The sequence below is a fragment of the Pantherophis guttatus genome, chromosome 2, assembly GCF_059756535.1.
Source record: "Pantherophis guttatus breed Tessera chromosome 2, ASM5975653v1, whole genome shotgun sequence".
Lineage (NCBI taxonomy): Eukaryota > Metazoa > Chordata > Lepidosauria > Squamata > Colubridae > Pantherophis > Pantherophis guttatus.
In genome coordinates, this window is record NC_142064.1 from 256,085,364 (window position 1) to 256,107,159 (window position 21,796).

General features: G+C 39.1%; 1 protein-coding gene across 1 annotated transcript; it reads left to right on the forward strand.

Annotated features, from left to right (window-relative positions):
• Positions 1–871: 871 nt before the first annotated feature.
• LOC117657086 (vomeronasal type-2 receptor 26-like) lies at positions 872–18,223 on the forward strand. Its single transcript, XM_087888137.1, has 3 exons — positions 872–1,031; positions 13,811–13,937; positions 16,317–18,223. The coding sequence occupies exons 1-3, from the start codon at positions 885–887 to the stop codon at positions 17,225–17,227; spliced, it is 1,185 nt and encodes a 394-aa protein (XP_087744263.1). The 5' UTR covers positions 872–884; the 3' UTR covers positions 17,228–18,223.
• The last annotated feature ends 3,573 nt before the right edge of the window (positions 18,224–21,796 follow it).

The following is a 21,796-nucleotide window of genomic DNA, read 5'->3' on the forward strand; positions in this document are numbered from 1 at the left end:
TTGCTGTCGGAATGCCCCTCTGAGTCTTTTAGAGAAAATAAAAGTTGGGATCAGGTCCAAAACTTGTAATTAGGGTCACTTTGACCCTGAAGAAAAGTATGGAAAAGAAGGTCCCACTTGTGTCAATGGGGTATCAATGGGGCTGATCTTCTAATATGAAGACCCAAGGAAAGTCCATCACAGTAAATGAATGATACAAGGATCTGACATTTTTTTTTCATTGAACAATGAATTTCTGGCAGTATTTCCTGCATTACATATGGGTAGGGAGCTTTTGACATGATCCTGTCCTATTTTCCCCTTCAAGAGGCCAACCAGATTATTTTATACACAAGGGGATAATGCATTCCAACATTGATTTCAGACTGTAGATTTCTGAACTTTCCACAGTAGATTCATAAGAGAGCAATACAAATGATTTCTAATAAATGTTTTTAAAGAAACAGCTTCAGAAATGTGATCTGGTTTTTTTTAATGAATTGAACATGAACAATTCAAAACCAAAATGAAATCTTTTCACTTGCAGTATACCCATTATGAGCTTCGGGCACATCCTACCCTTCTTCTTTGCTCTTCATGAGATCAACCAAAGCATCCAAAGCTGTTACCAAACATCACCATGGGTGGGCTACAGCATTAGAGATACATGAGAGGGTGATGCATTCCATAACTAACTTCAGATTGTTCGATTGTCCGGTTTCCAGACTATGAAAACCAATTAAAGTCTCTTATCTTGCAGTTTACAGAGTTTGAGTTTCTGGCATGTCCTGCCCTTCTTCTTTGCCACTCATCAGGTCAACCAGAATCCAAAGCTCTTACCAAACATCACCCTCGGCTACAACATCTACGAGAACTTTTTCAATGCAAGGTTAACATACGAGGTCATGATGGATTTGCTGTCTACGGGGCAGGAGAATGTCCCAAACTATAGTTGTGGAAACCAAAATAATCTGTTGCCTCTGCTTGAAGGGACTGATTCTGATCTCTTTAGTCAAATTTCCACCATGCTGAGCATCTACAAAATTCCACAGGTATTTGGGGATTTTACCAGAAAATTATAGTAAATAATTTGTATACCTGATTATTCATGTAATAACTGTGGCTAGAATTGTGTTTGCACAGAATTGGAAAGGTGAAGAGATACCTGCAGATGAAAATGTGATTAAGAAAATATTGGAATGTGCAGAAATAAATAAACACTTGCAATTAGAGGGAAGGAAGAATCTGATTATTATAATATATGGGATTTATTTTATCAATAAATAAATATGAAAGTAATGTATAGTAAAGTTAAATAAGTTAAGAGATGATAATAGATATGTTAAGTACCCTTAGTTTAATATTAATATTTAATATTAATATTAAACTAAGAGTAGATATAAATAATGAATATGGTGGTAAGCTTTAACTGTTATGACACAAAAAAATTGTACCCAGACGACACACTGTTTAATGAATGATGGAATGTTTTGAATTAAAATAAAATTTAAAAAAATAGTTTTTAAAAATCCCACAGGTATGAATGAATATTGAAACTAATTTCACTCTGCAAATAGCTCCCAAAAGCAATAGCGATAGCACTTAGACTTATATACCGCTTCACAGTACTTTTTCTAGAGTTTCCACATCTTTTTTGCATTGTGGCGACCAAAACTGAATGCAGTATTCCAAGTGTGGCCTTACCAAGGCATTATAAAGTGGTATAACTTGATCTTGATTCTATCCCTCTGTTTATGCAGCCTAGAATTATTTCTCCTCCTGCAATTTTGGCAAAAAGTTGCTAATAGCCGATGACTGTAAATTCTAGGCAAGTGATACCAGAGACTGAGGTAACATTTCGTGGTACAAATTCAAGAACAGAGGGAAGGAAGTTCTCTTCCATAGAGTCTTGATATGTAAGCACTTACTGTTGTCCTTAAAAACAAAGCAATCTACCATCTTTTTTCTCTTACATCTTAGATTAATTATGGGGTCATCAGCCACATTCCAGAGCAGAAACATCATTTCCCTTTTTTCTACCGGGTGACTCCAAAACAAGAACCTCCTCACTTGGCAATTGTCAAGTTGCTCTTGCATTTCCGATGGACGTGGATCGGCCTCGCTGCTCCGGACAATGAAAGTGGGGAAAAGTTCAGAAGAACCTTTGTGCCAGAAGCCCTAAAGAAAGGTGTCTGTGTTGCCTTCTCAGAAAGCTTACCAATGGTTATTGAAGTGGGAAAGAACAAGGACGTTCTTCAATATTTTAGTGACACTAAAGTAAAAAGTCTTGTTTGTCACTTGAACTTTCAGGCCACATTAATACTAGCAATACTAATACGAGAAGTTGAGACTAGTGAAATCCTGTTCGGGGGAAAAGTATGGATTGCCACAGCTTTGTCCGATATAAGTGTGAGATTTTTTAACCGATTATTTAATCTCCAGCATAATTATCTTTTGTTATCCTTCACAACTCAGACCAAGAAAAGGACACAATATTATGATTTTAATTCACATTACTCTGCTACAGGGAATTTTGGGGAGGCAGCATTTCAGTGTTCCTATTCAAGCCCCTTGTTGTCTAAGAAATCTTGGAATACATGCCTGGAAAAAGAGAGCTGGGAAACCCCACCCCAGGATTTGGTTGAAAGAATCCTAGCTGAGGATGGCTCCAGTATTTCCACAATAGTCCAGGTTGTAGCCTGGGTTCTCTGTACTGCCTCTTCCTACCAATTGAGCAAGAGGAGGATGCGTGTTGGGGACCATCAGACACCCCAGATAATACAGCCATGGCAGGTAGGACTTCTATTACAAAATTCCACTAATGATTTCCTTTCATTTCTTAAATGTTATGTTAGATGAAAGGAGGGATAGATGGGGATGGGGGCAGGGGTGGGCTGCTGGGGTTCGCAGGGGTTCAGGAGGACCTCTAGCTATGATTCTGTGCAGTTCAGGATGCTCGTAAGAATAGACATTGTCTCAAGAGAGAGGGACCTTTTCATATATTTGTGAAATAAATGTACCAGATGCCTCAGTAACCATCGTTTTCTGTCTTAATCTCCAGTATTGGTCTTATGTAGTAACAGCACTGAAAAAAGTGACTTATGACCAGTTTTCACAGTTACGACCATTGCAGCAGCCCCATGATCATGTGATCAAACTTCAGATGCTTGGCAACTAGTTCATATATATAACCATTGCAGCGTCTTGGGGTAATGTGATCACTTTTTGCAACCTTCTGAAAAACAAAGTCAATGGAGTAGCCAGATTCACTTAACAACTGTGGCAAGAAATGGGATAAAATGGGATAAAACTCACTTAACATATATTTTGGGCTCAATTGAGCGAGTCCAGATATATTTCACGAGAAGAGTACTCCACTCCTCTGTTCACAACAGAATACCTTATGCCACCAGACTTGAAATTTTGGGCTTAGACGAGACTTCCGGTGGCGATTTCAGCGCGTTAGGGATGAAAGGGGCGATGCTTTGCTCCTGAGTTCCTAACAATCCCGCATCTGGAGCCGAAACAGGCGCTATTGATCTCGTAGTGATCAATAGTTTAAAGGGGAACAACTTAGGACCTCAGAGGAGATCGCAACTTCTCTGAAGGTACAAGATTAAGCCCTTAATCCAGAGTGAGGAAAAACCAGCCTTATGGGACTGGCCAGAGGCGCTGATAACTGTATAAGAGGGAAGTGAAGATTGAAAACTATAAGAGGTCATCAACAGAAGACTATTATCTAGAAAAACCCAAAAAACTACCTGATAATAAGAAGCAGCGCTGGTGGAAGAGAAACCCGAAAAAAGAAAGAGGATAAGCGGCGACGGAAGATAGATCGGAATGGAGCCATTTTGAAAGCAAGTGACAGCGCAAAAATCTGAACAGCTGAGTGTACAGTGAGAGCGGAAGAACGGAAGAAGGTAATTCCTATGAACACTGCGACGAGAATAGGGAATAATTTAAAAAGATTTTGATATTATCATTGGACTTTATGAGTGTGGACTGGATTGAGCGGAGAGAGTTGGACAAATAAAAACAGAACGTGCAGCACCGGAGCGAGCGGAGAGAGCGTGTGCAGTGTGGAGTGCCGGAGATCGGAGGAGAGGAGAGGAACCTGGACGGATCTCTACAAATTGATCGTATTGGATTTAACTGATGTGGAGTGGCCAGAGTGGATTTATAAATTGATCGTATTGGATTTTACTGATGTGGAGTGGCCAGAGTGGATTGAATTAGATAATTCGAAGAAGAAAAAGTCTGTGGGAGAGTGCGGAGAGTTGGGACAAACCCCGGTAAAATTGATTGGAGTGGATTTATACAAACTATCTTTTAGTGATACTTCTTGCGAAGATTAGGATACAAAACTGATACAAAGTGTGAGGGACTTTGATTATTTGACTACTAGAGACTGAACTGTTTGGATTGAACAATTTAAATATTGACTAATACTTGGTGAACCAGATGATAAGGACTTAAATAGAGGATACAACATTATACTCTTGGGATCGGATGTGGATTCTAACAACAGGAATACAGAGGACTATAGATTAAATTGGATCGTGGAATAATTAAAGTGAATAGGGTGACTCAGACCTTTGGAACCGTATTTGGCTGGAAGAAAGATAAGTTTACATAACACCAAGAAAGATAAAAGATTATAATTAATGGACAATATATATATGCTTGGCTCAATTTAAGTTTATTCTACTATATATCATAAGATACTAGACCCAGAAAATAACCTTTAATAACTTATTAGTTTTTTTCTTAAGTAGTTTGTCTAATTTGTTTATTTGAAATTAATTAAACATTTATAGTATATTATCTTCAATTATATTTAATTAATTTATTCATATACAGTAAATGATTTTAAATAATTAGATAGAACTATAATAATTAAATTGATATTGATACTATTTTAGAACTATTATAATAAAATACATTTTATTTTGTAAGTAATTGAAGAATAAGGTAACTAATGAATTGTTAGAAGCTTACTTTTTCCCGTTGTTTCCCCCTTCTCTTGCTTCCCCCCCTGCCTTCCTTTTTGCTGTTTTCCCAATATCGTATTATTAACCAGAAATACTCTGAAAAAACCTTGTAAAAATAATCCTGCATCTAGGTTATAAACATTAGACGTGAGAATTTTATGAAATTGTGGGCAAAAATAATAAGCATAATAGATATGGCAACCTCAAACATACCAACTACTATTAAATCAACCAAGAAAATACCCCCAACCCAAACACTATTGGTGGCTTCCCCGGTCCAGCAGAAGACAGGGGAAACAACAGATAAAGAAAAGACCAACATAGGTATTCAAAACATCCAAGCTGCCCTTGCAATGATTCAGGAGGGAATGAAAAGGATGGAAGATAAGATGACCCTGAATCATGATGAAACCAAAAAGAACCATGAACAAATGCGATTGGATGTAGGGGAAATTAAAGATGAGATTAGAAATATAGATGAAAAAATAGAGAAAATTCAACAAAATATAACCGAAAACGAACAGAGAATCCATAAAGTTGAGGAAAAGGTGGAAGTCACAGCTACCAGGTTGGAACAGATGGAGAACCAACAAGCAACAAGAAGTCGAGACACAGAAGATGCACTGACATTTCTTGAAATGGAAAAGGCATCTTTCTACTTAAGATTTCAAAATATAGAAGAACAGAGAGAGGAAGACTTGGGCGAAATTATGGTTGGAATTTTGGCAGAGGCAACACATAAGGATAAGGATGAAATAAGAGGTGGTATCGACGAAATTTACAGGGCCTTCACAAACTATGCCAGAAGAAACAAACTCCCTAAAGAAGTACACATCAGATTTACAAAAAAAAACAATGAAAGAAGAAATATACCGAAAGATGAGAGAGGAGACAGTCATGTACAAAGGGAGGGAAGTTCTAACGCTAAAACAAGTACCGAGAAGGGCCAGGGATAGGAGAAGAGAATATAACTTCTTAACCCGACAGTTAAATAAACTCAAGATTAAATTTAGATGGCTTATACCAGAAGGAGTGCTCATTTCTTGGGAAGGAAGAAAATTTCGAATCAACATCATAGAAAAAGCCCAGGACTTCGCAGACCAACATTTAGGATATGAAGGAGAACAGGAGAGCAGAGGAGGCAGAGAAGATTCAAACCCCAGTGACCAAGAAGAGCAACCAATAAATAAGGAGGACAAGGAACGGAAGAAGGGAAAGCTGGGGAAGGAGGAAATGACAGGGATCACACAAAGAGTCACAAGAAACACATCAAAACTCAAAATAACAGACAAATAAACAACACCAGGAATGGAAGAAGAACTAAAACTCATCTCTATAAATATAAATGGTCTAAATTCACCAAGGAAAAGACATCAGATATTCACTAAACTGCAAAAATTAGGAGCAGATATAATCACCCTACAAGAGGTACACATAAAAAAACAACAGAAAAAATTACTCGAAAATAAAAAATTAGGAGTAATGTACACATCCTTAGGCGACTGTAAAAAAAGGGGAGTGGTAATATATGTTGGAGACCATATAAGAACAAAGCCGATATATGTGGACAAAGAGGGTCGAGTCTTAATAATAGAAGTAAAACTGGAAACAAAAATAATACTGTTAGTAGCCATCTACGCCCCAAATGGAAACCAAATAGACTTTTATAAAAAATTACACAATAAATTAAAAGAGCTGGATTATGAAAATATCTGCATTGTCGGAGATTTTAATGCAATTGTCAACACACGAGAAGACTACTATAGCAACAGGAAGAATAAAATCAAAAGGAAGACACTGCCACAAACATTCAAGAACTTGGCACAAGAAATGAGTCTACATGACACTTGGCGAGAATTAAATACTACAACCAAACAGTACACATACTTTTCTGGCCCACATCAATCGTGGTCAAGATTGGATATGGCCTGGATGACACCCCAACTAAGTAAAGAAACACACGACGTAGAAATTATGCCTAACATATGGGCTGACCACAACCCCATCAAAATAATTTGGAAAGGCTCCTGAAAACAAAAAAGATGGAAAATGGACACAAGCATTATAAAGGAAAAAGAATATCTACAAATGATGGAAAAAGAGATTAAGATATTTTTCCAAATTAACACAAAGGACCAAACGTCGTTACAAAATCTATGGGACACGATGAAAGCATATATTAGGGGCCTAACCATTGCATACGTGGCAAAGAGAAAAAAAGAGAAACAAAGAATCAGGAATGACTTATTGGAAGAAATCAAGATAGAAGAAACTAAATTACAACAGCACCCCAATAATAAGATAGCACAGCAAAAACTTAATCTGGCTAAACACAAATTGAATTTGACTACAAAAGCTGATTTGGCACAAAAAATAAAAATGGCAAAACAGACCAACTTTGAACACGCAAATAAAACTGGACGCTGGTTAGCCCATAAACTAAAAAAGCAAACAGACAAAAGAATTATACACCAACTCCAGGACGAATCAGGAACTTTATTCCATACACACGTAGATAAGAAAAACATAGCCAAAACATTCTTTCAGAATCTCTATCAGCAGGAAGATGTCCCGGAAGACCAAATTCGAAAATATCTTAGTAAAGTGAATATTACACAATTCGAAGAAGAACATAGAGAGACCCTGAACCGTCCCATAACAATGACTGAATTGACTGAAGCTCGTAAAAAACAAAAGAACAATAAAACTCCAGGACCAGATGGAATTCCTACTGAATTTTATAAACACTCCCAACAAGAAATAGACGAAATATTGCTACAAGTCTTCAACGCAGCATTATTGACAGCTGAAATCCCAAAATCATGGACAGAAACCATTATTACGTTAATACACAAAGAAGATTTAGACCGGACCCAAGTTAGGAATTACAGACCCATTTCATTACTCAATGTAGATTACAAACTATTCATGTCAATATTAGCGCAGAGACTTAAAACAATAATTCATAAATACATACATAAAGACCAAAACGGCTTCATACCCAGGAGGCAGATTAAAAATAATTTGAGAACGATCATAGATATACTGGAATACTACGATAAGAAAATAGATAAGGAAATAGCTTTAATATCTCTCGACGCCCAGAAGGCCTTTGATAATTTAAATTGGTCCTTTCTTACATCACAACTTGAATTAATGAATTGCGGAGAGAAATTCCTTAAATTGATAAGAAAGATTTACTCCTGTCAAACAGCCAAAATTGCAATAAATGGTGACATGACACAAACTTTTGACATTCAGAAAGGCGTACGACAAGGTTGCCCCATGTCACCTCTATTATTTATAATCGCACTGGAAGTTTTACTAACGGAAATCAGGAAGGAAGAAGACGTAGAAGGCCTTAAGATTCGGGGAGAGGAGTATAAATTACTTGCCTTTGCAGACGATGTGATCTTCATATTGGAAAACCCAATATGATCTGGAACCAGGTTGATGACAATGATAGAGGAATATGGGGAAGTTGCGGGCCTCAAAATAAATAAGCAGAAGACGAAAGTATTGACGAAGAATATGACCCAAACACAACAGTTGAAATTAGAACAAGAATTAGGACTTCAAATAGTAAAGAAAATAAAATACCTAGGTATTTGGCTGACAGCAAAAGCAACTACAATTAAAGAAGATAATTATACCAAATTGTTAAAACAAATCAAAAAAGACTTAGAAATTTGGAGTAGATTACAACTCTCATTGATGGGCAGAATTGCCTCAATAAAAATGAATATATTACCAAGAGTACTATATTTATATCAAGTGATACCAATACACCCCGGAAGAGATTTCTTTAAGAACCTCAACAAAACAACAATGAACTACATATGGCAGGGAAAGAAGGCCAGAATTAAAATCAAAGCCCTACAGGATTCACGGGACAAAGGAGGTCTAGCAACACCAGATTGGGAACTCTACTATAAGGCATCAGGATTGACCTGGATTAAAGAATGGATGGAACTCGACAACAAAAGAACTTTATATTTAGAAGGCTTTGACTTAATAAGAGGATGGCACGCTTTCTTATGGGACGGATCGGATAAAAGACACATGTACTTCCAATGTCATATAATTCGAGCTTCATTATTCAAGATCTGGCAGGATATTAAGAGAACTCACTATACTAAAATACCAAAATGGTGGTCCCCGATGGAAGCATTGATATACCCGAACACTCTCGAAATAGGAAAAATGATGAGGTACCAAGACTTACTGAATCATGAAGGCGAACTCATTTCAAGACAGCAACTCCAAAACTCCGGCATAAATATCGATTGGTGGCCCTATACTCAAATACACTCAAGACACATAGCAGACAAAAAGCAATATGGAATCTCGAATAATTTGAACGAATTGGATAAGATTTTACAAGGCCCAGAACAAAAAATGATAACCAAATTATATAACTACTTACTTAGATATAAATTACTGGAAGAAACAGTAAAAGAAAATATGATAAGATGGGCCAGGGACATAGGGCACAACATTAAACTGGCAAACTGGGAGAAATTGTGGAAACAGAACATCAAAATAACAAGAGCCATACCCTATAAAGAAAACCTCATAAAAATGTTTTACAGATGGCACCTAACACCAGCCAGACTAGCCAAAATATATCCAAACACCTCCCCACGCTGTTGGAAGTGCAAAACAAAAAAGGGGACATACTACCATGCCTGGTGGAAATGTACAAAGGCCCAACAATATTGGAAGGACACAAAGGAAATTATTGAAGAAATAATAAACCAACAAGTAGAAAACACTCCAGAATTTTTTTTATTTGGAATGATAACAACACAACACAACAAAGAGACAAAATACCTCATCATACACATCTTGACAGCAGCACGGTTACTGTTTGCGCAAAATTGGAAATCAGATCAACTCCCAACCAAAGACAAACTAATCTCGAAGATAACAGAATGTGCCGAAATGGATAGACTGACACTAGAACTCCAAGATAAAGAAGAAAGTGAATTCTATCTTGTATGGCACCAGTGGTATCAATGGCTAGAAAAGAAAATCAGTACAAATATAGATGAAAGAAAATAGGGTAGAAAAAATAAAACCGGAAATAAATAAATAAAGAGGAGATGCAAGATTATTTCTAATCTAAAACATCCAAATTGACAATGTATTACTTATATATTAACTTATAAAGCAATATATATTCTGATGATGATCAAAACATATATGTAAAGTTTGGTGTGGGTAGGTTGGTGGTGGGAACTCGTTTGTCTTTGTAATGTCTTTGTATTTTTTGTATTGTCTTTATATCTCTGTTTAAAACTCAATAAAAAAAATTAAAAAAAAAGAAATTTTGGGCTTAGACAATTTAGAACTACTCCGCCTTCGGTCTGATCTAAGCATAGTACACAAAATTATCTACTACAATGTCTTACCTGTCAATGACAAATAGATACAAACTTAAGGTAAACCGCTCCAAACTCAATTGCAGAAAATATGACTTCAGCAACAGAGTGGTCAATGCCTGGAATGCACAACCTGACTCTGTGGTTTCTTCCCCAACCCCCCCAAACTTTAACCTTAGACTATCTACTGTCGACATCACCCCATTCCTAAGAGGTCTTTAAGGGCCGTGCATAAGCGCACCAGCGTGCCTACCGTCCCTGCCCTAATGTCCCCTTTTTATTCATATCCATTTCATGTATTCATAATCATGTTTATACATTTCATTTATTCATAATCATGTTTATACTTTTATCTGTAATCTTATATATGCTTGACAAAAATAAATAAATAAATAAAATAAATTGTTAATTTCCAATATTGGTCTGATGTACTGTAGTTCCTGTCTTGCCATGCAAGGAATGGTCAAGTTTTTTTTTCTTTTCAGCATCTTCAAAAAAACAAGCAGATCAGTTGACTTGCTTCTCACTACCACTTCCTGGTCACATAACCGGGCAATTTTCTTCTGCATTTTCAGTCTCCCAAGATCCTTTTTATCTTTCTTTCTCCTTTGAAAATTAAATCTTAAATCTAGACCCGAGGTGGCACAGTGTTTAGAGTGCAGTAATACCAATATGCTATTTAGTATACTGTCTTTGGTGTAAGCCGCCCAGAGTCCTCGGAGAGTGGGCGGCATAGAAATATGACTAATAAAAAAATAAAAAATAATAAAAATAAAAATCTTAGAATCTGGAGCCCTGTCGTTTCTCCCAACCTTTTCGCTTTCCACCACCAACTGTTGGTTATGTAAAATACTACAGAAGACAAAAGGTTGCAGAACTCTGAAAGGCCCTAAAACATTATTTATTATTTATTGATTATATTTATATGCCATCCATCTTAGTGATAAGACCACTCTGTGTGGCTTATAAACAGTAAAAAGATAAACAGAAAAACAATTAAATTTTTTATAAAGCTATTTTAAAAAACAAGAAACAAGGAGAAGGACAGCACTGGGATGAGATCTTCTTATCCCAACAATGACCTCCAGTGGTGAGTGCCCCACTTCAAGGATACAAGCCAATTATCAAAAGTGAGTTTTGATACCCTTCCAAAACGATGGGAGTTCACCACAAAAGGTGGGGAAACAACCCTAGAAGGATGGTGAGATTGTTGGAGTTAAAACATGTTTCTGACCTGAGATTAAAAATTTCATAAAACGAGTGGTGTGGTGGCCTAGAAGTGGAGCTCTCACCTCACAATCAGAAGGCTGCGAGTTTGATTCTAGGTAGAGGCAGATATTTATCTCTCTGGGCACGATGAGAATATATCTGCTGAATATAACTCCGCATTGGTGACAAGAAGGGCATCTGGCCAGGAAACACTCAGCTCCATTCAGTTGACCAGACTCCACCCCGCAAGGGATTAAAAGGAGATGGTTAAAAATTTCATAAAACAGCAGACAAAAATAATTAACAGAAAAAGTTTATGCATATGTGTTTATGTATGAGAGAGAAAGAGACAGAAAGAATGGGAGAGAGGGTGGATGAGGGAAAGGAAGATTTAGAGAAGAAGGGAAGAAAGGAATGAGAAAGAGAATAATCTTCCTGTCACAGACAGACAGAGGCACTAACTGAATATCCCACTTCTGACTTAGGGCTCCAAAGAGAATGTATACATGGCAAGTGTGATTCTCCATGTCTTTTCAGCTCCACCCTTTTCTTAGAAACTTCCAGATTTACAATCTTTCTGTGGATGATGTTTATTTGGATAAGACTGGAATTCCTGTTGCTGACTTTGATATTATGGACTGGGCAGTATTTCCTAACAAGTCTTCTGCTGGGGTGAAAATAGGGAATATTGGAAAAGAAGAAGTCTCTGCGGATATCAAGTTCTCTATTGATGAGAGTGTCATCGTATGGCCAACTTTCTTTAACCAGGTAACCAGGTCTGCCTGTTTGTGGATATTATTATTATTCATCCATTCCTAGATTTCCACCTGCTTTTATATCACACTTTGATGGAGTCTCTGTGCTAATGAAAAAAACTGGTTGAAGGAGATGCTACTATTTCTCCTAGAAGGCTCCTGGATTGCTAACTGTGGAAATGCCAGCATTGTTCTAGGTTAGGATGGAAAGCTAGTCCAATGATGCTTGTTCCCTGTAAGGAAGCTAAAGGAACCACACAAAACCCTTAGACCCTGAGCAGGGGTGGGCTTCAAAAATTTTAGCAAGGGGTTCTCTGCCCAGTTGCTGGGTGGGTGTGGCCATGGTGGGCGTGGCCTAGTCGGCCTCCTGCGCCACAAAGGGGGGGGGTGTTTCCATCTATTGCTTCTTGTCCTGCCCTCTGGTGCTTTGGAAAATAAACTGACCACCTCTTCTATGTGGCAGCCTCTCAAATACTGAAATACTGCTATCATGTCCCTCTTAGTCCTTCTTTTCTCTAGACTAGCCAAACCCAAATCTTGCAAACCGTTCTTCATATGTTTTTTTTCTCCAGGCCTTTAATCGTCTTAGTTGCTCTTCTCTACACTTTTTCCAATATCTCAACATCTTTTTTTGTAATGTGGTGACCAAAACCTAATCTGCACTTGTACCTTTGGGTTTTCCTGCCTAAGTGTAAAACCTTGCTTTTCTCCACATTAAATTTCATTTTTTTGGATAGGGCTCATTGTTCAAGTCTGCCAAGATCCTTTTGGATGGTGAGCTTGTCTTCTGGGATGTTGGCTATTACTGCCAGTTTAGTGTCACCTGAAAATTTGATGAGTTCCCTTTCTATTCCCTGATCTAAGTCATTTATAAAGGTACTGAAGAGTACTGGGCCTAAAATGGAACCTTAGTTTGCTTACCCCACTGCTTACTTTCTTCCATGTAGATGTAGTAACATTACTTGTACTACTTGTTGAGTGTGGTTTAGAGTTACAAATCCATCTGGTGATGATGCTGTCTATCTCACATTTTTCTAGTTTACAAGAAGTAGCTTGTGGTCTACTTTGTTGAATACCTTGCTGAAATCTAAGTATGCTATGTCCATAGCATTTCACTGGTCTACAAACAGAAATCTAAAAATGTTTGGACAGGAGAGCCAGTAGTCTTTGCTGAATATTGAGAGGACTTTGAGATCATATGCTGCAGAAATCACCCAAAGAAAAATATTTTAATTATATTTGAGAAAAGATCTTAAAAGTAACTTCTGAGTTCATGAACCCATCTTTGCATTGACTTCCACTTTTAAAATAAATTCCCTAAACTAGGAGTCTCCAACCTTGGCAACTTTAAGACTTGTGGGCTACAACTTCCATAATCCATTTGCTTTGCTGGCTGAGGAACTATGGGAGTTGAAGTCCACAAGTCTTAAAGTAGCCAAGGTTGGAGACCCCTGCCCTAAACATATGTTTCCATAATTTTCTTTCTGTTTAGAAAGCCCCTTTTTCTAGGTGTACTAAAAGTTGCCTCCCAGGATACACCAAACTCACAAGAGAAGGAGAACCAGTGTGCTGCTATTACTGCTCTCCATGCATGGAAGGAACAATCTCCATCCAGGAAGGTAGGTGGCTCAAGGACAAAAAAGGTACATCAGCCTTTTATTCTAGAGACACATATAGCAACTAAATATTTAATCTCCTATGCCAGTATGCTGCATCCATATTTGGTAAACAGAAAAAAAAAACGTAGCAGTGTTTAGTGTTCAAGAAAAGTAGTATTTTACTAGGGTGGTGTCAACCCCACTGTGTCGGGGCTGCCATTCCAGTGGGGACGGCCACCAACGGAGTAAAACGCCCCACATTCCAGCTGCCCGGGAAGCCTCACCCTGCCTCCACTTGCTGGCCGGCTAGCCACTCCTCTTCCTGGTGCTGGCCAGTGGCTCTCTCTCCTGCCTGCCAATTTCGGAACCACCACAGCCTCTCAGCTGAGAGGCGGACAGGAAACAGCAGGCGCTTGGGCCAGAACCAGCCACTTCCACACCTGCCTGAGCAGAGGCCCCAAGCCTGATCTGGAGCAACATTGCCACCCGAGCCACCCAGGATTAATTAGGGCTCTCCTAGAGTTAAGCAGAGATCAATAACCCAGGCAAATAAGGACTGATTGAGGCTTGCTAGCATCTGGCGCTATATATTGGCTTCCTGGCTGGGGTGTGTGTGTGAAGTCAGGGGGGAGTAGCGGGGTGGGGCGCGTCAGCTTTAAAACAGTGGTGGGAGCACAGAGAAGCTAGAGCTGACAATATTTCACTGAACCTGCACTGGGTGATTGTTAGAACGTGCCAGAGCACGGAAGATAAAATCTCTACAACAAACTTCACACTGTTGTCTGGCATTTTCCTTTCTCGTACTGATCTGGAACCTGACAGGTGGATGTTTTCAGAAACTGCTGAAACAGTAAAAAGTAATATTGAAAAAGATGGGAAAATCTTGAGAGATGACAGAATTTGAAATAATTTTTGAACAGGACCTGGAGATGTAACAAAGAAACAACTGTATGATAAAATGGATGAAAAAAATCAAACAAATAGTTTGTCAGTATATTAGTATATTAGAGTTCATGATTTGGAATAGACATAGTAACAGGTCAGCTAATGGAGACTGTTTGGTGACCCAGATGGCTGAGAGCCTGGGCATGGTTTAGCTTGACTGATTTGTATATAAAAGTTGCTTTGTCCTTCCAATATAGCCTCTGTATTATATAGCTTCTGCGATTATATTGATTCTGTGCTTCTGGATTCTGAGTTCTGGTTCTGGCTTCTGCTGCATGGATATTGTACACATGCATCATGCTTTATATTACTGTATATAAAGAAGTTTCTTTTATACATGAATCCCGCTGAATTATTTACTGGTGTGCTGGTTGGATTGCTGCAAACTCTAATATAATTGCAATACAAAAATGAGAACAGCTTTGGGTGAGAGGGAGATCCAGAAAATTCACTCCAAGTTATAAGGGGAAATGTTTTAGAGACAGTATACAATTATATCAACAATCAATAAAATAGACAAATCATACAACAATAAATGTTGGAAATCCTATAACAAAGAAGGAATATTTTATCATTTGTGGTTGTTATGCAAACAAACTCAAAAGAATTCAGAGAATGAAATGCATCAGAATATTCAGGAAAAAGCCTAAACAAACACTGAATTGAAATCCGAAATATTTTTTTGAGGTATAATTCTACAAATCTGGTACGGAATTGGAATGACACATTTTTTTAAAATTTGATTTATATGCCGCCCTTCTCTGGAGACACAGGGCGGCTTACAATGCGTTAAGCAATAGCGTTCATACTTTTCTATATTTTATACAAAGTCAGCTTATTGCCCCCACAATCTGGGTCCTCATTTTACCCATCTTAGAAAGGATGGAAGGCTGAGTCAACCTTGAGCCTGGTGAGATTTGAACTTGCAGTAATTGCAGGCAGCTGATGTTAATAACAGTGCTTTAGCCTGCTGCGCTACCAGAGCTCCTTGTCAGTGATTGTCACATAGGAAGGTGAAATTAGAGAATTTGCCACAATGGCAAAATTTATAATATCTAAAGTAGCAATGATAGAAGTAGCAATAATGGCTACCATACATACCACACATGATGCAGAGAATTTAGAACTTTGGAACATAGTTTCTGGAAAGATACTTCTTCACTTGGCAAATAAAGAGAAAGGATGGTGGCAATGTTTTTCTATAATCATTTTCTACTTTATTCTTGCTTAGTAACTATATCTTTTTGTGTTATTCAATTGTCAACATCCAATGTAAATCATTTTTCCTTTAAATTTCATTATTCTAATGATAGAAATATTTTATTTTTTAAAAAAAATGTGAAAAAGGAATAAAAAACACCTTCACTAGTGTGTCTACACCCTGCCTCTTGTCAGTTGTCATGAGGCATAAAATGTCACTCAATCAGTAGATAAATGGCAATTTCTGTTTTCCAGATGCAGCCCATTGTGAAAAGTGTCCAGATGAACAGTACTCCAACAAGAAGCGAGATCAGTGTGTCCCCAAAATCATAACTTTCCTGTCCTACAAAGAAATGTTAGGTCTTATCCTGGCTATCACAGCCTTATTTTTGTCTCTAAACACTGCCTTAATTCTAGGAATCTTCATTAAATACCGAGAAACTCCCATAGTCAAAGCCAACAACCGGGATCTCACCTACATTCTCTTGGTCTCTCTCCTGCTTTCCTTTTTGACATCCCTTCTCTTCATTGGTAAGCCCCAGAAAGTGACCTGCCTTCTTCAACAAATCACCTTCAGTGTTGTTTTCTCAGTTGCCGTCTCTTCCTTGCTGGCCAAGACTATCATGGTGGTGGTGGCATTTTTGGCCACAAAACCAGGCAGCAGGATGAGGAAATGGTTGGGGAAAAGTCTGGCCAACTCCATTGTCTTGTCCTGTTCTGGGGTTCAGGTTGGTATCTGCCTTACATGGCTGGGAATTTCTCCCCCATTTCCACATTCTGATCTGCATTCTCAACCAGGAGAAATCCTCCTGCAATGTAAAGAAGGCTCAGCCATCATGTTCTACACTGCCCTTGGCTACATGGGCTTTCTGGCTGCCATCTGCTTCTTGGTGGCTTTTCTGGCCCGCAAACTTCCAGGGACTTTCAATGAAGCCAAGTGGATCACCTTCAGCATGCTGGTCTTCTGCAGCGTTTGGATCTCCTTTGTCCCCACCTACCTGAGCACCAAAGGGAAGTACATGGTGGCTGTGCAGATCTTCTCCATCCTGGCCTCCAGCCTGGGCTTACTGGGCTGTATTTTTGTCCCCAAATGTTACATCCTTATTCTGAGACCTGACATGAACACTAAGGAGCAACTAATAATGAAAAACAATGAGGGCTCTTGATTTTGAAAGTTATTTCTTACCCAAATTATTGTTAAGATAAAATAGGATAGTTGGAACTAAAATCTTTGATATATGTTCTAAAAACTCTCTCATAAGTTTTTTTTTCCTTACCCAAATTATTTTTAGGATAAAATAAGACCGCTTGGAAGTGAAATATGTTATGTTAAGAACTCTCTCTCTCTCTTGTATGAACTTTCAATCATGACTGATATAGTAAGATATATTAGACATGTGTAAGAGATCATTTTCTTTTGAATCATTACTTTACCACAATCCATATTTAGGAACATTCATAAAATGAGCCTTGGTGGTGTAATGGTTAGAGTGCAATACTGCGGGCTATTTCTGCTGACTGTCAACTACCTGAAATTTGGCAATTCAAATCCCACCAGGCTCAAGGTTGACTCAGCCTTCCATCCTTCCAAGGTGGGTAAAATGAGGACCCAGATTGTGAGGGCAACAGTGGTATATAAGTCTAAGTGCTATTGCTATTGCTATTACTAACCATATATTTTCTGATACCAATTAAGAGAGAGCATTATAGAACACTTTGCTTTATCTAATGTTTAGAAGAGATGACAAACCTTTGCTGATGTTGATGAAATGTTGATGTGTTTTGTTTGTTTTTCATGTCATGTTGTTATGGGTTTTTTCCCTCTATATGGGCAATTAGTTATTTGCTGCCCCCACTTTTTTTTTTCTGCAGATCATTCTAGGCCAATCTGATCGTTTAGTTGAAAAATAAAGTGTGCTAGCATAGAGGAGGTTATTGATGTTTGTTCCACCAATGTAGAACCTTGTTCCTCTTCTTCTAATCCAGAGGTCTTCAAACTTGGCAGTTTTAAAACTTGCGGACTTCAACTCTCAGAATTCTCCAGCCAACATAGTTGGGAGTTGGAAGTCCACAAGTCTTAAAGCTGCCAAGTTTGAAGACCTCTGTTCTAATCAAAATTCTCTTCATATCCATTCAATATATAGGATGAATAAATAAGAACAGAGTAATATTGCCTTGACTCACTTCTTTACCATCTTGGACTTACTTTCTTTTTCCCTGTTCTTTTCAGAGTTTGGCTTCTTGTCCTATGTGTGGGTTTCTCATGAAGGCAATGTGATATTGTGCAATTCTCATTTTTCGAGAAAATTCCGCAGCTAAACATAGGGTTTTTAAAATTATTTATTTATTTTAAATGCTTTGCATGGCCACCCATCTTAGAATAATTCTGGCACGCTCACAACAATAAAACTGTGGATATAATATTGATGTCTCTTTAAAAGTTTAAGGGAAAGGAGCAGTGATGGGATTCAAAATTTTTAACTACTGGTTCTGTGGGTGTGGCTTGGTAGGCGTGGCAGGGGAAGGACACTGCAAAATCTCCATTCCCACCCCAGTCCAGGGGAAGGATACTGAAAAATCCCCATTTCCTCCTGATCAGTCAGAGGTGGTATTTACCGGTTCTCCGAACTACTCAAAATTTCCACTACTGGTTCTCCAGAACTGGTCAGAACCTGCTGAATACCACCTCTGGAAAGGAGACTCTATATCCCATTCCAAGAGATTGAATATATTCCTTCCCGCAGTGCAATGCAGTGTCTGCAGGCCTTTAAGTGCAATGGTCCATTATCTTTCGTCCCAGTAGGGAGGCTTGAATCCCATAATAAAAGTTTTGCCTAAGTCAGGGGTGTCAAATTCGATTTCATTGAGGGCCCCATCAGGGTTGTGTTTGACCTTGGGGGGCCGGGGTGGGTGTGGCTAGCTCGACGTCACTCATGTCGGGGGCAGCTGTGGTGGCCCAAGTGCTCTGCCATTGAAAACGGGCTCCCAAGGTCTGTTTTCAGTTGCAACGGCTTCCTGCAACCTTGCTGTTTCCAGCTTGGCCCCGCGGGTCAGATCTAAGCACCCCACAGGTCGCATCCAGCCCCCAAGCCTTGAGTTTGACACCCCTGGCCTAAGTACATCTGGCAAATCCCAATTTGGGTGAAACAAGGGTCACACTGCCTCTTGATGCTCCTTGTAGCTTTTTAAAATCTCTTAATTTACTCAGAGGGGAGCAGCAAAAATACTTCTGTGCAATCTTGAATCTGGCTGGTATCTTCTTCAAAATGGGTTGCAAATGCATGGCTTTATGCTATTAAGTCAGAAATACTTGGGCACAAGTCCACATTCTTGTTCTCTTCATGGTAAGTTCAAGCCTTTTCCTTAACCATAACCTTCCTTTACGTCTGTGGTGGTCTCCCATGAGAGAAATGAGACACACAAGCATATATCTCGGGATGAGAGCCAAGAGCTGACTCCGTGACCCTCTTTTATTAGAAATTCATCAAGCTCATTATACAGCATCATAGCAAGGTGGGATTGGGGGTGGTTACATGATCAGGTTGCATACACTCATATTATAGTAGTTACATAGACCCTTCCCAGGCTGGTACGACCCTTCCCAGGCTGGTACGAGAATAATCATGTAGGTATTTCTTGGCCTGAGCAGTCGGGACTTTCCAGATGATGTCAACATCCTATTTCCCTACGGTGGCAAGGCCTACGGATAATTCTAATATGCAAGTATATTTCTATACAACTATTCCCACATCTCCTCCTTTTCTGTTTTGTTGAGATTGGCTTCCTCCAGTTCCAGAAGGGCTTTGGTTTCATTTATCAGACATCCTTCCTATTGGAGGGAATAAAACCTTTGCACATTTGCAGAAGGGAGGGGAGACATAGGATACAGCAACAAAGCAAAACAAGCAATACGATTATAGATACAATAGTTGGCATAATTGATTTCAACCAAGAACCATCCGGGAGCCATGACCAAAGGGCAGCCCAGATGTCAATGGCGCCAGATCCATCAGATGATAAGGGATTGTTTTTGATCATGTTTTCCATATGCTCTATGGTGTGAGTGATGTTATACTGATAATCAGATACATAGGTACAACAATGTGAGTGCATGAGGGCACAAACACCTCCTTTAGCTGCTAACATAATATCTAAGGCATATCGGTTTTGTAAGACTACCTCCCTGATTTCAACCAGTTCTTTGGTCATCAGCTTCAGCACCTTGATAGTCTCGTTGAACATATGTACTGTCCAGTTATTTAATAAATGAAGATCCTGATAGTTCATTGCCACCCCGAGACCGGGCAAGATGCCTCTGGATATCTGAGTTTTTAGTGACCGCCGAGTTCCATGTAATGGTCCGATAACAATTGGTATAAGTCCCCATGTACGTGGCATTAGTGGACAGGCCGGCGCTGCTGAAACAAAAACGGGCTGGCTCTAAAATCCGGGCAGGGACAGCATACGTGTGCTTAAGCAGGGCTGTTGTGTGGGGCCACAGGAACATCCATCCAGTCTCATTGAAAAGCACACTATGAAGCGCCAAGCCTGTTTTCCCATCAGAGGGGATGTGCATGCAAATCCAACAGTTAGTTTTATTGAGAAGTAAAGCGACTTTATTCAAATCTCTCACAAATGCGTTGCTGGCCCATGTCTCTGGATCACTGGTCACAATGACATGGTTAAGTGACCATATATGGACAAACACAGAGAGCAGGAGTCCATATAATTTCGCCATTGTCGTCGACTGCAGCGTAGCCCTGACCCCAGGTGACAAGAGAGGCAGGGCCTTTCCACGTAGGATCTGGAAGACGGCGGTAATAAATTTGCGGTCGTGGAGAGTCTATAAGAGAAGCAGAAAAGTGCTGACTTGCGGCGGTTGACCCGGGGGTGCCGGAAACATTGAGGAAGTTGAGGGTAAACAACACAAGGTTCAAGGTATTTTGTATTCCAGGCAAGCCGGGGGTATTTTCCCCTTTCTGTTTTTTATGAGCATCAAGGGCCTTTTTTAGGGTCTGATTAGCCCGTTAGTTGTATGGGATTCCAAACTTGTGTAAGATGGACCAGCGGTGACAAAACTGTGCAAAGGCAGCACTAGTATATGCAGGGCCATTGTCCGTTTTTAATTGTTTGGGGTTGCCCAGAATACTAAATGTCCGAATATAATGATTAATAACATGTTTGGTGGCTTCTCCCCTTTGTGGGGATGCCATGATGAATCCTGAATAAGTATCCACAGAAACATGCAAATATTTCCATGGGGCAAAGGAAAGGTATTGAGTCACATCCATTTGCCAGATTTCACAAGCTTTGAGACCTCTAGGGTTTACACCCATAGGGATAGAATGAGCTTGTTGACTACAGGTAGGACATTGTTGTATGATGGCAGTCGCTTCGGCTGCCGTGAGACCAAATTGTTTCGCCAACGCTTTTTTATTTTGATGAAAATAAGCATGACTGTCCCATGGTGTGATGGGAGACATAACAATGAGTGCAGTTGCAGCAGCATCGGCTTTGTCATTTCCCTCCTGGAGGGGGCCCGGGAAGGGCTGATGACTTCTTATATGAGCCACACAGAATGGCTGAGTTCTGTCAGAAATAAGTTTCTGTAAAGTGAGCATTAAGTTTAAGAGATCAGAATCTAATGCAGGAGACAAATAGGAATAATAAATTTGTTTTATAATTTGAGTAACATACTCTGAAATATAATTGGGTATGAAAGTATTTGAAACGTC

Bases quoted from the DNA above. Each gene is read 5' to 3' on its own strand.
- LOC117657086 (XM_087888137.1), top strand. From the start codon at position 885: ATGATGGATTTGCTGTCTACGGGGCAGGAGAATGTCCCAAACTATAGT. The intron at 1,032-13,810 runs GTATTTGGGGAT...CTTTCTGTTTAG, and splicing joins GCATCTACAAAATTCCACAG to AAAGCCCCTTTTTCTAGGTG. The intron at 13,938-16,316 runs GTAGGTGGCTCA...TCTGTTTTCCAG, and splicing joins AACAATCTCCATCCAGGAAG to ATGCAGCCCATTGTGAAAAG.